Here is a 13,584-nt window from a genome sequence, read left to right on the forward strand (position 1 = left end):
TTTTTTTTCGAAAAGAAGGCACAAGGATGTACTCCATCCCTGTTCTCCTGAGACAAAACTGCTCCGACCCCCACCGATGAAGCATCGACCTCAACCAAAAAAGGCTTGGTTTCATCAGGCTGCATAAGGATAGGGGCAGAACTGAACCTCTCTTTGAGATACTCAAACGCTTCAATGCCCTCAGTAGTCCACTGGACCGTATTCGCACCTTTCCTGGTGAGATCAGTCAGAGGCTTAACAATTATAGAAAAATTCTTAATGAATTTTCTGTAATAATTGGCAAAACCCAAAAATATTGGTATAGATTTCAAACCAATAGGCCTAGGCCATTCTTTCACAGCCTGAACTTTCACCGGGTCCATATCAAAGCCCTCGCTGGAGACAATGTAGCCCAAAAAACTAATTTTCTGCACAGCGAACTCACATTTCTCCAGGTTAGCAAAGAGTGAATTATCACTCAATAACTGCAAAACTTCACATACACTCTGCCAATGGGACTCTAGATCTGGTGAATAAATCAAAATGTCATCCAAATACACAACCACATTCCTACCAATCAAAGGTCTCAGGATATCATTAATAAGGTTCTGAAAAAATGCAGGTGGATTGGTAAGACCAAAAGCCATCACCAGATTCTCAAAATGACCTACCGGAGTGTTAAAAGCAGTTTTCCATTCATCACCCTCCTTCACTCGTAACAAATTGTATGCCCCCCGGAGATCAATTTTAGAGAACCACTTGGCCCCCATCAACTGGTTAAACAAGTCAGGAATTAATGGCAATGGGTAGGAATTGCGTACGGTAATCTTATTAATTTCATGAAAATCCAGACATGGACGTAAACCCCCGTCCTTTTTTTAACAAAGAAAAATCCAACTACCACAGGCGACTTAGAAGGTCTAATGCAGGGGTCTCAAACTCGGCTGGGTATATGGGCCGCACATGGAAAAAATTTGAATTTGGGGGGCCGCATTCTTTGTTCAATGTGACATTTTTAGTGATACCATTTTTTTTGTATACACCTTTTGAACATTTTTGCCGTGTTTATTTTTTTATGGCTTGGGTCGTTATGGATATGGCGATAATAAACGTGCACTTTTTTGTGTTTACTTTAGTTTACATATAAAACAGCATTTTTAGTGCCCAATATTTTTTCATGCTTTATTTTATTTTTTATTTTTTTTACAATTTTATTTCCCCCAATTGGCCACATACAGTAATATTGTCTTACAATTAGCATCATATAGTAATAATGGAAAACATCTTGTAGTAATGTTCCCCATCCAAGTCCCCATCTTGTACTAATGTGCCCCATCCAGGTCCCCATCCTGTGGCTATGTGCCCCATCCAGGTCCCCATCCTGTGGCAACGTTCCCCATCCTGGCGCCCATCTTGTACTAATGTGCCTCATCCAGGTCCCCATCTTGGGGCTATGTGCCCCATCCAGGTCCCCATCCTGTGGCAATGTTCCCCATCCAGGTCCCCATCTTGTGGCTCTGGTCCCCATCTTGTGGCTCTGTGCCCCATCCAGGTCCCCATCATGTGGCTCTGTGCCCCATCCAGGTCCCCATCTTGTGGCTATGTGCCCCATCCAGGTCCCCATCCTGTGGCAACGTTCCCCATCCTGGCGCCCATCTTGTACTAATGTGCCTCATCCAGGTCCCCATCTTGGGGCTATGTGCCCCATCCAGGTCCCCATCCTGTGGCAATGTTCCCCATCCAGGTCCCCATCTTGTGGCTATGTGCCCCATCCAGGTTCCCATCTTGAGGCTATGTGCCCCATCCAGGTCCCCATCTTGTGGCTATGTGCCCCATCCAGGTCCCCATGTTGTGGCTCTGTGCCCCATCTTGTGGCTCTGTGCCCCATCCAGGTCCCCATCTTGTGGCTATGTGCCCCATCCAGGTCCACATCTTGAGGCTATGTGCCCCATCCAGGTCCACATCTTGAGGCTCTGTGCCCCATCCAGGTCCCCATCTTGTGGCTATGTGCCCCATCCAGGTCCCCATTCTGTGGCAACGTTCCCCATCCTGGCGCCCATCTTGTACTAATGTGCCTCATCCAGGTCCCCATCTTGGGGCTATGTGCCCCATCCAGGTCCCCATCCTGTGGCAATGTTCCCCATCCAGGTCCCCATCTTGTGGCTATGTGCCCCATCCAGGTCCCCATCTTGTGGCTATGTGCCCCATCCAGGTCCCCATCTTGTGGCTCTGGTCCCCATCTTGTGGCTCTGTGCCCCATCCAGGTCCCTATCTTGTGGCTATGTGCCCCATCCAGGTCCACATCTTGAGGCTATGTGCCCCATCCAGGTCCACACCTTGAGGCTCTGTGCCCCATCCAGGTCCCCATCCTGTGGCTATGTGCCCCATCCAGGTCCCCTTTTGTGGCTATGTGCCCCATCCAGGTCCCCTCTTGTGGCTCTGTGCCCCATCCAGGTCCCCTCTTGTGGCTCTGTGCCCCATCCCGGTCCCCATGTTGTGGCTCTGTGCCCCCTGTGCTGTTCTTCACACACATAAAATAGAAAAAAAAAAAGATGATTCTCACCTGTCCTCCGTTCCCTCGGCGGCCTTCCTGCAGATGTGGCCCGCAGGCACCACAGAGTCCGACCCCTTGACGATCCCGACCTGGTCCAGGAGGAGCCGCCGACAGCAGCGCTGCATTGCCGCACAGAGACTGTCTCCCAGCACAGCATTTTCAATGTCAGCCGCCGGCCAATCAGAGGCCAGCAGCTGACATCTGCATATGGCAATGACGTCATACTCGCTGCGCCGACACGCAGATATCAGCTGCTGGCCTCTGATTGGCCAGCGGCTGGCATTGGAAATGCAGTGCTGGGAAACAGTCTCTGTGTGGCAATTCAGCGCTGCTGTCGGCGGCTCCTCCTGGACCAGGTCGGGATCGTCAAGGGGTCTGTGCCTGCGGGCCGCATAAAGCAGCCTCAGGGGCCGCATGCGGCCCGCGGGCCGCGTGTTTGAGACCCCTGGTCTAATGTGACCAGCAGCCAGGCTAGTCTGTATGTACTCCTCCAAGGCCTTTCTTTCAGGAATAGTCAGATTAAACAAGCGACTCTTGGGAAGAGTAGTTCCAGGAACAAACTCAATAGCGCAATCATAATCCCTATGAGGAGGTAAAACTTGCGACTCCTCCTCCGAAAAAAACCCTCCAAAAATCTTGAATAGGTTCCGGTAATTCCCCTTTTTCCACAGCCGCAATGCGACCATGACAACATTTATCATAGCACTTCGGACTCCAAGACTTAATCACATTAGTAGACCAGTCCAGCAAAGGATTGTGCAGTTTTAACCAAGGCAATCCAAGAACGACTGGAGAGAGTAAATTATCTAATACAACCAAGTCCAAAATATACACATTAAGGCTGTGCGCACACGATGCGTTTTTAATGCGTTTCCGCGGCGTTTTTGCAGCTGCGGAAACGCAGCGGAAAAGCATTAAAAACGCATGGTAGAAGGGCAGCAATGTTCCCCAATGGAAATCCGCATGTGCTGAGCCCATGCTGCGGATTTTTACGCAGCGTTTATGCTGCGCTCAAAAATCCGCAGCATGTCCATTAATTTTGCGGAAACGCAGCGTTTTCGCCGCCATTGACTTGCATTAGAACGCGCCAATACCGCAAGACTGCATTTGTACTTGCGTTATTGGCTCGTTCTAATGTGCGGATGGTACCCGAGTGTGGAGAAGATGAGACTCTCCTCCACACCCAGGTACCATAAAAAAGATGTAAATACAAGAATAAAATAAAAAATAAATGTATACTTACCTTCTGTCGGCCCGCGCACAGCTCCTGTTTGGTTCCCGGCACTTTGCAGTGAGTTGAATGACCTGCGCTGACGTCAGAGTCATGTGACGGGTCACGTGCCGCTGACGTCGGCAAGTGTTGCCGACAAGGGAGAACGGAGTGAGCGGGACACCGGGGGCCATCGGAGGGTAAGTATACATTTATTTTTTTATTTTTACCACTCTCTCGGGTCACATTATATAAATCCATGCTGTTTGCATGGATTTATATAGTGTGACCTAGTTGTCACAAGCACTTTCCAAGTGATGCTAATCGCTTGGGAAGCGCTTGTCAATCTGCATGCGGAAATGTCAGTGGGACCGCTTCATTTCCGCATGTCCCTGGCAGGAAAACGCATGTACAATCCGCATGCGTTTTTTTCTGCCAGGGAGATGCAGAAACGCTCAGGAAATAATCCTGAGCATTTCTGCATCGTGTGCACATAGCCTAATAGTGAGGGGAAATGCAGCAACCTTGTGAGTAATACATTTCAAGGGAGTGTTATCAATTGCAATCACAGAAATAGGTGATGACAAAAGGTTTGGATTTCAATTCAAGGTTTTCCAAAAACCCTTTATCAATCACATTAAGTGTTGAACAACAATCCACAAATACCTGAAATTCAATCAAATTTTCCTGCAAAGTAATACTCCCAGAAAGAAATACTCTTGCAGAGCGTAAACAAGCTATACGGGCGTAACTGACCTTTTTTTTTTCTTTACTTAAACGAAGCTCACAATACTTAATCAAATGGTCAGCTTTACCACAATAAAGACACAGTCCCTCGGCGAACCTTCCTGAGAGCGGAGTGACATCGCCCCAACCTCCATCGGTTCTCCGCCGTCAGAACAGATTTTCTGGGGACTAGGACCTGACATTACAGGAGTCTTTACCTCATTCACCCTGGACCTCAGTCTCCTGTCCACACGAACAGCTTATTGCATGGCATTATGCAGAGTCTCAGGTGCGGGGAATGCAATTAGCAGATCCTTAACCCTTTCACTCAGACGAGCAAGAAATAAACATTTCAGCGCAGGATCATTCCATTTGACTTCTGAAGCCCATCTCCTGAAGTGTGTGCACTAATTTTCAACATCACCTGACCCCTGATTCAAACGCCTGAGTTCTGCCTCAGCAGATGAGATTCTATCAGGATTGTCATATAATAGCCCCATAGCAGAAAAAAATTCTTCTACAGACCTTAAACACGGATCATTAGGTTGGAGAGAAAAGGCCCACCCCTGTGGTTCATTGCACAAAAGTGACATAAAACCAATGCGCTGTGATTCATTTCCAGAGGACCTTGGTCTCAAACGAAAATATAACAAACAGGCATTTTTAAAGGAAAAAAAATCTTGCTGTTTACCATAAAAAACATCAGGCAGTCCTACCTTGGGTTCCACAAAATGCGCTCCAGAACAGCTACTCACGTGTTGCTGTAGCTCGGCCACCTCCAGAGACAATCGCTGCAAGCGTTGAGCCAAATCCTGGACGGAAACCATACTGATCCCTGAATTTCTTTCCTTTTATCTGCAACAAGTACTAAGGAAAGATAGAGGAAGGCTGTCCTTACACTAAGACTAAGCTGAATCTCTACGATGTAGCGGGCTGCCTGTTCCTAGCGAACAGACCCGCTTTAGTCCTCGGCTAGTCTGAACGAAGACCTATAGCATAAGGGGAGGGGTCCCTAAAAGAACTAAGGACTGGGACAAAAATGGGACACCTCCTAAACAGAGAAGTTGTTGTAGAACACAAAAGACAAACCGACAAAAATGCACTAAAGGTCCCAGCAGGACCAAGCGAACTGACAGAGAAAGTCACCGAAGCACCAAGCTAGAGAAACAGTCAAACACTGAAGTCCAGCACAGCCAAAAGGGCGGAGCTGGAATATAAAGGTAGACGGTCACATGACCGCAAAACACAAGATGGAAAAAAACAAACAGGAGGGTTCTAACAGTAAGTCAATGTTAGTAGTTTGAACTGGATACGCTGGGCAATTAGGAGCCAGTGAACGGATCTTATAGATTGCAATCTTATAGATTGCTGGAGCCAGTCCACAGTAAAAAAGCAGCCATAGAGTGTCCAGGAACCTTCACACACACTTTTCTTAGCCAAGGCTTCTTCTCGGCAGGGTTGGACGGGCCCAACAGAGAACCGGAGACTCCTCCGGTGGGCCCTGGCTTCTCCTTCAGGAGAGTTCATAGCGTAAACCTTGCAGCTGCTATGGGGCTCTTGAGTGGAGGAGAACGGTGGTCCCTCCGAATCAAATCCTCTGGTGGGCCCAATGTTCTTCAGTCTGACACTGCTTCTCGGTGACAGTTATATTTCACCTCAGCCATATTCTTTAGCTCCGTGAAAGGACTGGCATAGAGGGAAACTGTATCTACTCTGACTGTAATTTCTTCCAGGAAAGTTTTCTAATGCAGCTTGTTCCATAAGCAATGACAGCCCATCCAACATCAGCTCACACTTCTCGGTGGTGCTTTGACAGACAAAGTTCTTTCTTTGCGCCTTGAATTTCATGACTATAGAGTTGGCAATGGCCTGATCTGCAATGCGTTTTGAGAAATAATGTGCATAAGCAAAGCTACGGTTTAGGCTACTGAAGGTCATCATTAGACAAAACTCATACAGCTTTCCTAAAGACTGAAAGAGGGGTATCAAGACTTCCAAGACAGCCAAGACTTCCTTGTCCTCACCAAGAGGACGAGTGTCCATGCTCTCCACCTCCTCCTCATTATCACCCAATCGGAGATGAGGCTGGGCTGTGTAGTATTACCCTGTATAGTTCCTTACTCCACCTGAAATGCCTCCTCTTTAATTGTGAGCACCGAGCGTTTCAGTAGACAGACAAGCAGGATGGTGACGCTAATTATGGCGTCATCGCTGCTTACCATCTTGGTGGAGTCCTCAAAGTTTCGGAGGATGGCACAGATGTCATACATCCATGCCCACTCATTAGCTCTTATGTGCGGAGGCTGACCTGAATTCCAATGAGCGTGTTGAAGCTGGTACTCAACAACTGCCCTCTGCTGCTCACAAATCCTTCCCAACATCTGCAACGTTGATTTCCAACGTGTGGTGACATCGCACAGCAGTCGGTGAGCTGGAAGCTGCAAACACTGCTTAAGCACTGCCAGGGTGGTGGAAGCTGTAGCTGACTTTCTGAAACAAGCACACGCGAGTTGAACTTTCACAAGCAGCTCTGGGTAGGTTTTGAGAAACCGCAAAACCACTAAGCTAAGCACATTTAGTGCTCTCTCATCACTAATGTGTACCACTGTATAGAGAACAATATCAGCACCAAAGAATTAAAAGATGATATATGGCCTGCTTTATATATCACGATAGTAAGAAAACCAATTTCTATTACATCATGTTTACCCCTGTGACAACAATGTCTGCACCAAAGAATTAATTTCACTAGAGTAGAACTAGTATAATGGGGACCGACAACTCTTCCACTATAGCCAACCCAACAGATGGAAATCCAACTAGGAGTGTTCACAGTTCAAAAAATTAGGGCCTGACACCACTATTTCCATGGCCAACAAATTGGAGATGGTAGAGTTGAATCTCTTAGTTGTGCCATATTTAGGAAGAAACAATCTTTTACATGACTACAACTACGGGACTGAGGGCTGGCTACAGTGCTGAGAGAGGGTGGAGTACAGTGAAATGGACAAACTGCTGGACCGTGAGTGAGGTGCTGGTGGAGATGTTATGACGGATTGATAAATTTGTGGTGTCCTCATTCTCTGAGATCGGTTAAAAACAGCAGGCATGTCAGCTTCCGTTACAGCTGAAGGGCTCTCACTCAACCTGACTGGAGAGGGTAAAGAACCGGAGGTTCTGCGGTCAGAGACCAGCGTGACAATACTTGGCATGGTAACAGAGGAGAAGGAAGAAGCAGCAGATGCGATTGATGGGGCGGCTGATGGTCCGCATTTCATCGCAGTGAGATTGCCAGTGTAAAGCATGTTGATTGCGCATGTGAAAGTTTATGCATGTAGTAGTCAAATTATTGCACTTTTTCCCTCTACTGAGTTTTTTTTTGTAAGGTTTGCAGATAACGTGAGTTGGCTCACTGTTTGCAGTTTCAAAAAAGGCCCAGGCTAGGCAACCCTTGCCGCCCCTGCGAGCTGCAGACCCGCGACCTCTGCTGGCCACAGCCACAGTTGTGGCTAAGGATGCAGTTCTCGTCGCGCTTGCATCACTCCGAGTCTGCACCGTAGAAAGCAAAGTAACCTCGTCTTCCTCCTCCTCCTCAGATGAGCTACTCAGCTGCGTGCCTCTGGGTTCACACCAAGTGGGATACACAACCTCATCATCATTTTCCAATTCTTCGCCCTGACAGTTACTCTCCTCCTCTTCTTGCCCTGACAGCACAGTACAGTCTGTGTGACCCTCAGGTATCTGAGTCTCATCAGGATCACCTGCCCCCCCAGGGGCTTATGTCTGCTGACAAGGGTCAGGAAGCTGCTCAAACCCAATTTTTTTTTTCCCTGTATGGAGAACAGTATTTGCCCCAAAGAATTTTAAGCTGAGATGTAGTCTGCTTTATATACCAATTTTGAGTTTATCATGTCTGTGTACCCCTGCGTGAAGAACAATATCTGCCCCAAAGAATTGAAAGATGAAACATAGATTGTTTTATATTCGACGGTAGAAAGAAAACCAATTTCTATTTTATCATGTGTACCCCTGTGAGAACAATATCGACGCCAAAGAATTAATTTAAATAGAGTATAACTACTATAATAGGGACTGACACCTTTTCCACTACAGCCATCCCAGCAGATGGAGACCCAATCAGGATTGTTCACAATTCCCTAAGTTACGACCTAACACCACCAAAGTGGCATCAATTTCACCAGCGTAGAAGTAGTATAATGGAGACTAAAACCTCTTCCACTACAGCCAAACCAGTAGATGAAGACCCAATCAGTATTCCCCACATTTCCAAAAATTTGTGGCAGACATTAGTAAAGTGTCATCAATTTCAGTACAGTAGAAATTGTAGAATTAGGAACGACACTTCTTACACTACAGCCAACCCAGTAGATGTAGACTCAATCAGGAGTGTTCAAATTTAAAAAAATTAGGGCCTGAAACCACCAAAGTGGCATCAACTTCAATAGAGTAGAAGGAGTATACTGGGGACCGACAATTCTTCTACTACAGCCAACCCAGCAGACGGAGACACAATCAGGACTGTTCACATTTTAAAAAAATTAGGGCGTAAACTATCATTTCTGTGGCCAACAGATTGGAGATGGTGGAGTTCAACCTCTTAGCTTTGTCATGTGTAGAAGTAAACAATCTTTTACGTGACCACAACTGCAGGACCGAGGGCTTGCTGCAGTGCTGAGAGAAGACGGAGTACGGTGAAACGGACAAACTGCTGGACCATGAGTGAGGTGCAGGCGGAGATGTTACGGTGGATTGAGAAACATGTGGTGTGCTCGGTGAAACAAACACAGCAGGTATGTCCGCTTCCGTTACAGCTGACGGGGTCCAGAAAATTAATTTCACTAGAATATAACTATTATAATGGAGATAAAAAACCTCTTTCATTACAGGCAACCCAGCAGATGGAGACCCAACTAGGAGTCTTCACATTAAAAAAATGAGGGCCTCACACCTCCGAAGTGGCATCAGTTTCAGTAATTTAGAAGTAGTGTAACGGGGACAGACACCTCTTCCACTACAGCCAACTCAGTATATGGAGACCCAATCAGGATTCTCCACATTTCCAAAAATTAGTGGCAGACACCAGCAAAGTGGCATCAGTTTCAGTACAGTAGAAATAGTTGAATTAGGAATGACACCTCTTCCACTACAGCCAACCCAGCAGATGGAGACTCAAGCAGGAGTGCACCATCCTCTCTAGTCATTCACCACGTGTCAGACTTGTACTCTGTTGTGCTGGTGCACGAACTGTTCTAAAAAATGTGTGAAAGGACTCACAGAAATTGCTTCTGCCACTTACACTACTGCTGCTGCTAATATTTTGTCGATGACGAATTGACGTGCCGGAGGTTTGAAGTGTAAAGCTGCGATGCACACTGTGTGCCTCACTGCTGTTTTAAGGAAAACCTATCTTAAGGTTGTGTAAAAGTGTGTTTTGATACTCCAGCATTCACAGGTCCCTTTCCATGGCGGGAAGCATCTGGCAAAATTTACTCTTATAACGTGGACCTAACAGGGTGGCAACCCAGTAGTCAGCACTATTTAGAATCATAACTATACGGGGATAATGTTGCAGATAGTGCAGCAAGAAGGCACTCATATGTCGGGTTCTTCCATGAGGTTCAAGCCCATGCTGTGTTGGTGGCTGGGTAACTCTGATGCTGGTTTCCTCCGTCCCCTCCCGCCAAACACAAACAGAGAGGGGATGATTATCCTCTTCATCTTTTGACTGTTGTCACCCATCACCACTTCCTCATCCATTTGTTCCTCGCCTCTTGCATCTTCACTAACAGTTTGTCTGGTATTACCAACCCCCCTTCAATCGCAGTGATCCACCCTCCCTTGGCACCCTGAGATGTCCCCTACTGTATGACGTTAGTAACAGAAGAAAGTATTTATTTAGTGTGGATGAGGCCTGTATAACATAAGAGGTATTCTCCAAACTATTTCAAACTGAGATGTCCCCTACTGTATAACTTTAGGAACAGAAGAAAGTATTTTTTTAGTGTGGATGAGGCCTGTATAACATATAATATATGCTCCAAGATATTTCAAACTCAGATCTAGCCTGCTGTATCACGTTAATCACAGCAAAAAATTGATTTTTTTACTCTGCATAAGCTCTGCATACAGCTGAATTTCACCACCACAAAAGGACTAGGTGGCTTATGGCAGACTGTATCACATTTGCGACAGAAAAAAATATTTTCGTACTCTGGCTAGCAAAAGAAAAAATATACATTTTTTTTACTCTGAAAACTGCTGAATTTCAACTCCACTAAAGGACTAGGTGGCTTATAGCCGACTGTATCACGTTTGCGACAGAAAAAAATATTTTTTGGACTCTGGGTAGCAACAGAAAAAATATTTTTTACTTTTGCTACCCAGAGTCCAAAAAATATTTTTGTACTCTGCATACAGCTGAATTTCAATCCCACAAAATGAAAAGGTGGGCTAGTAGGGCTTGCTTGCTGTATCACATTAGCAAGTGAAAAAATAGATTGAAGGGATACTCGTGCATGGAGCACAATATAAGCAGTGTGCAACAGAGTTCTATGACATGGGCCCTGCTGTTTTTGTCTGGACCTCAGTAATAGCACAAAAAAAAATCTGCTGGAAGGTCGATTTCACAGACACACAGGAAACTAGTTATCTAAACTATCTGAGTTTCAAGCAACTGCCTAACTATCTAGCTAATATCTCTAAATACACAGGAGCAGGGTGGAGCAGCATCGGTGAGCAGTAACATGCATAAAATGGCGCTCAGGAAACATGGCCGCTTTTTATATAGAAAGGACATGTGATTTCAGCAGCCAATTGCACAAACCCTTCTGTCTGGACAGTGTGGATGCTTTCTGAGCTCTGATTGGCTAGCCGCGATTTGCACACAAAGTTAGAGAAAAAAAAAATTAGAAGCACGGTGCTGCTGTCAGCTTGTGTCTGCTCTCCCCCAGCCCTACCCCCTCATCAAACACTTCCCCATCTCATCATACACAAGCCGTATGCTAGGCAAAGCATTAAAAACACTTTAGTTGCACTGCAATAATTTTCTCGCGTTTGTTCGTCAAATGTTACCGATTTTTCCTGATTTTAAGAAAAAATGCTCGCGTTTCTGATCAAGAATCCGAATGTGCCATATTTGCGTCAAATTTAACTTTTGAGATCGGAATTCGGACATATTCACTCAAGACTAGCCTACAGGAATCATACACGAATGCAAAATGACAGCACGATGTAAAAGAATTGTTGGAGCATTCTGAACAACTGAACTCTGAAGTCTCAACACTAAGACAAGGGTGTGACTCTAACTGGCCTATGAACATGATGTCACAGAGACGCATCAGGCAACTTTTAAAACTCAACGCGGAGCACAGCAAAGGGCAGCAGTCAAATGGGAAGGTAGCCATTCTGGCCAGGACAGGTGATTAACATAGCTATCTCCAATAATTAGATCTACCAGTGGTGACATGATGAGCAGGCAGCGGCACTGGCATCATTGGCTTCTTGGTAAAGAGCCAGTGCCGCTGCCTGCTCATCATAATCCAACCTGTACTGAATAAGCAGCCAGTGCTAAAGACATCTCCTGCCTGTGCTGCCCCTGAGATGGAACCCTGTGCTGCACTGTGTACATCTAACAAAAGACTCCCAAAAAGGGATAATTTTTGGACGGTTAAAAGTCAATGCTTCTTCACAGCTCCCAATGTCCTTATATTGGAAGGGATGGCTACCCAGCAAAGAATAAAAATTTAGCAAACATTAAACAGATGTCCCCAAAAATGTAACTTCTCAGAGCTAAAATTAGGCATTGCTTTTCATTTGGCATACATAGCAGTGCAGAACATAGTACGAATTCAAGAGAAGCCACTACTCACCTGCGCTGTCATCTGTAAACAACTCCTCTTTACACCGCTCATCACATCTCACATATGTCTCTGTAGTATTAATATGGGTCAGATCTTTACCCTGAAACAAATATTGTAAAGTAACAGACAGATGGAGAAGTCACATATATGATCAGCTCTAATCCTGCCATCTCCACCGTTCTCATTACACAAGTATAAAACATATAATACTGGTGGATAAAACAAGACCAAGTACAAACCCTTCACAGTTGTCTACATATTATAGGGGAGATCTCATGGCACCTTCTCTCCATCTACCTGATCATCCTGAGGAACATAGGAATCTTCTTGTTTACAGTCCAGTGGAAGAAGAGGACGGGGACATCTCTCTGGTGTTGTCCTCTTACTGGATAGAACTGGAGGAAACACATACAGGGACTGAATTCATTCTTTACATACAGATAATTCTAGGCCATGTGTATTTAGTCCAGTCTATTACCGGGTGATGAGAGGGGCTGGGGAACCTCCATCATGACATCCTTGTACAGATCTTTGTGTCCTTGTAAATACTCCCACTCCTCCATGGAGAAATAGATGGCGATATCCTCACACCTTATAGGAACCTGACACATACAATAATACCGTCATCCCCCGCTCCCTTCATAGCGTTACTGTATAATGTCCCAGCATTCCCAGCAGTGTCACCTCTCCAGTCAGCAGCTCAATCATCTTGTAGGTGAGTTCTAGGATCTTCTGGTCATTGATGTCCTCATGTATCAGGGGGTGAGGTGGAAGCCCCGTGATTGGGCTCAGGGTTCTTCCCCATTCCTCAGGCACAGGGGCCTGACAGCACTCACTAGAGGTCTTCTTCACTACGGTGTAATCCTGGTTATGGAGAGACACATTAATAAATCTCACTACAGACATTTCCAGAGTCCTCACCTCTCCAGTTCTGTCCATCTGTTTTCCCCATAGATAAGAATGATGTAATGTGACGTCATCAGAATCTCTCACCTCTCCAGTAAGCCGGAAGAGAATCTCTAGGGTGAGGTGTAATATCCTCTCTGTCATCTTATCACTGTTCCTTTTCATCCTTGATGGGTCTATCAGAAAAAATCTCTTATATAGAGATTTCCACTGAGAAGATCAGATATTGTAGGGGCCTGAATGGGAAGAAGATGAGATCATAAGTAACATCATACAAAATCCATGTAAAAACACAATCACTGGAGACTTTATATCAAATCACTGGCTGC

The 13,584-nt window shown here is 45.7% G+C and overlaps 1 protein-coding gene across 3 annotated transcripts in view; it reads right to left on the reverse strand.

The window, feature by feature from the left end:
- Positions 1–13,584, reverse strand: part of LOC141270530 (uncharacterized) — a 58,946-nt gene that overhangs the window by 31,510 nt on the left and 13,852 nt on the right. For all 3 annotated transcript variants that reach the window (XM_073680570.1, XM_073680569.1, XM_073680568.1), the window contains 5 exons: positions 13,343–13,491; positions 13,034–13,213; positions 12,828–12,951; positions 12,647–12,744; positions 12,359–12,449 (listed from right to left, as the gene is read on the reverse strand). In XM_073680570.1, coding sequence (XP_073536671.1) covers positions 12,359–12,449; positions 12,647–12,744; positions 12,828–12,951; positions 13,034–13,213; positions 13,343–13,420 — 571 coding nt within the window. In that variant the 5' untranslated portion in view covers positions 13,421–13,491. The remainder of the gene's footprint in view (positions 1–12,358; positions 12,450–12,646; positions 12,745–12,827; positions 12,952–13,033; positions 13,214–13,342; positions 13,492–13,584) is intronic.

The sequence above is a fragment of the Phyllobates terribilis genome, unplaced genomic scaffold (assembly GCF_046119375.1).
Source record: "Phyllobates terribilis strain yellow unplaced genomic scaffold, ASM4611937v1 Scaffold_5__5_contigs__length_657084704, whole genome shotgun sequence".
Classification (NCBI taxonomy): Eukaryota; Metazoa; Chordata; class Amphibia; order Anura; family Dendrobatidae; genus Phyllobates; species Phyllobates terribilis.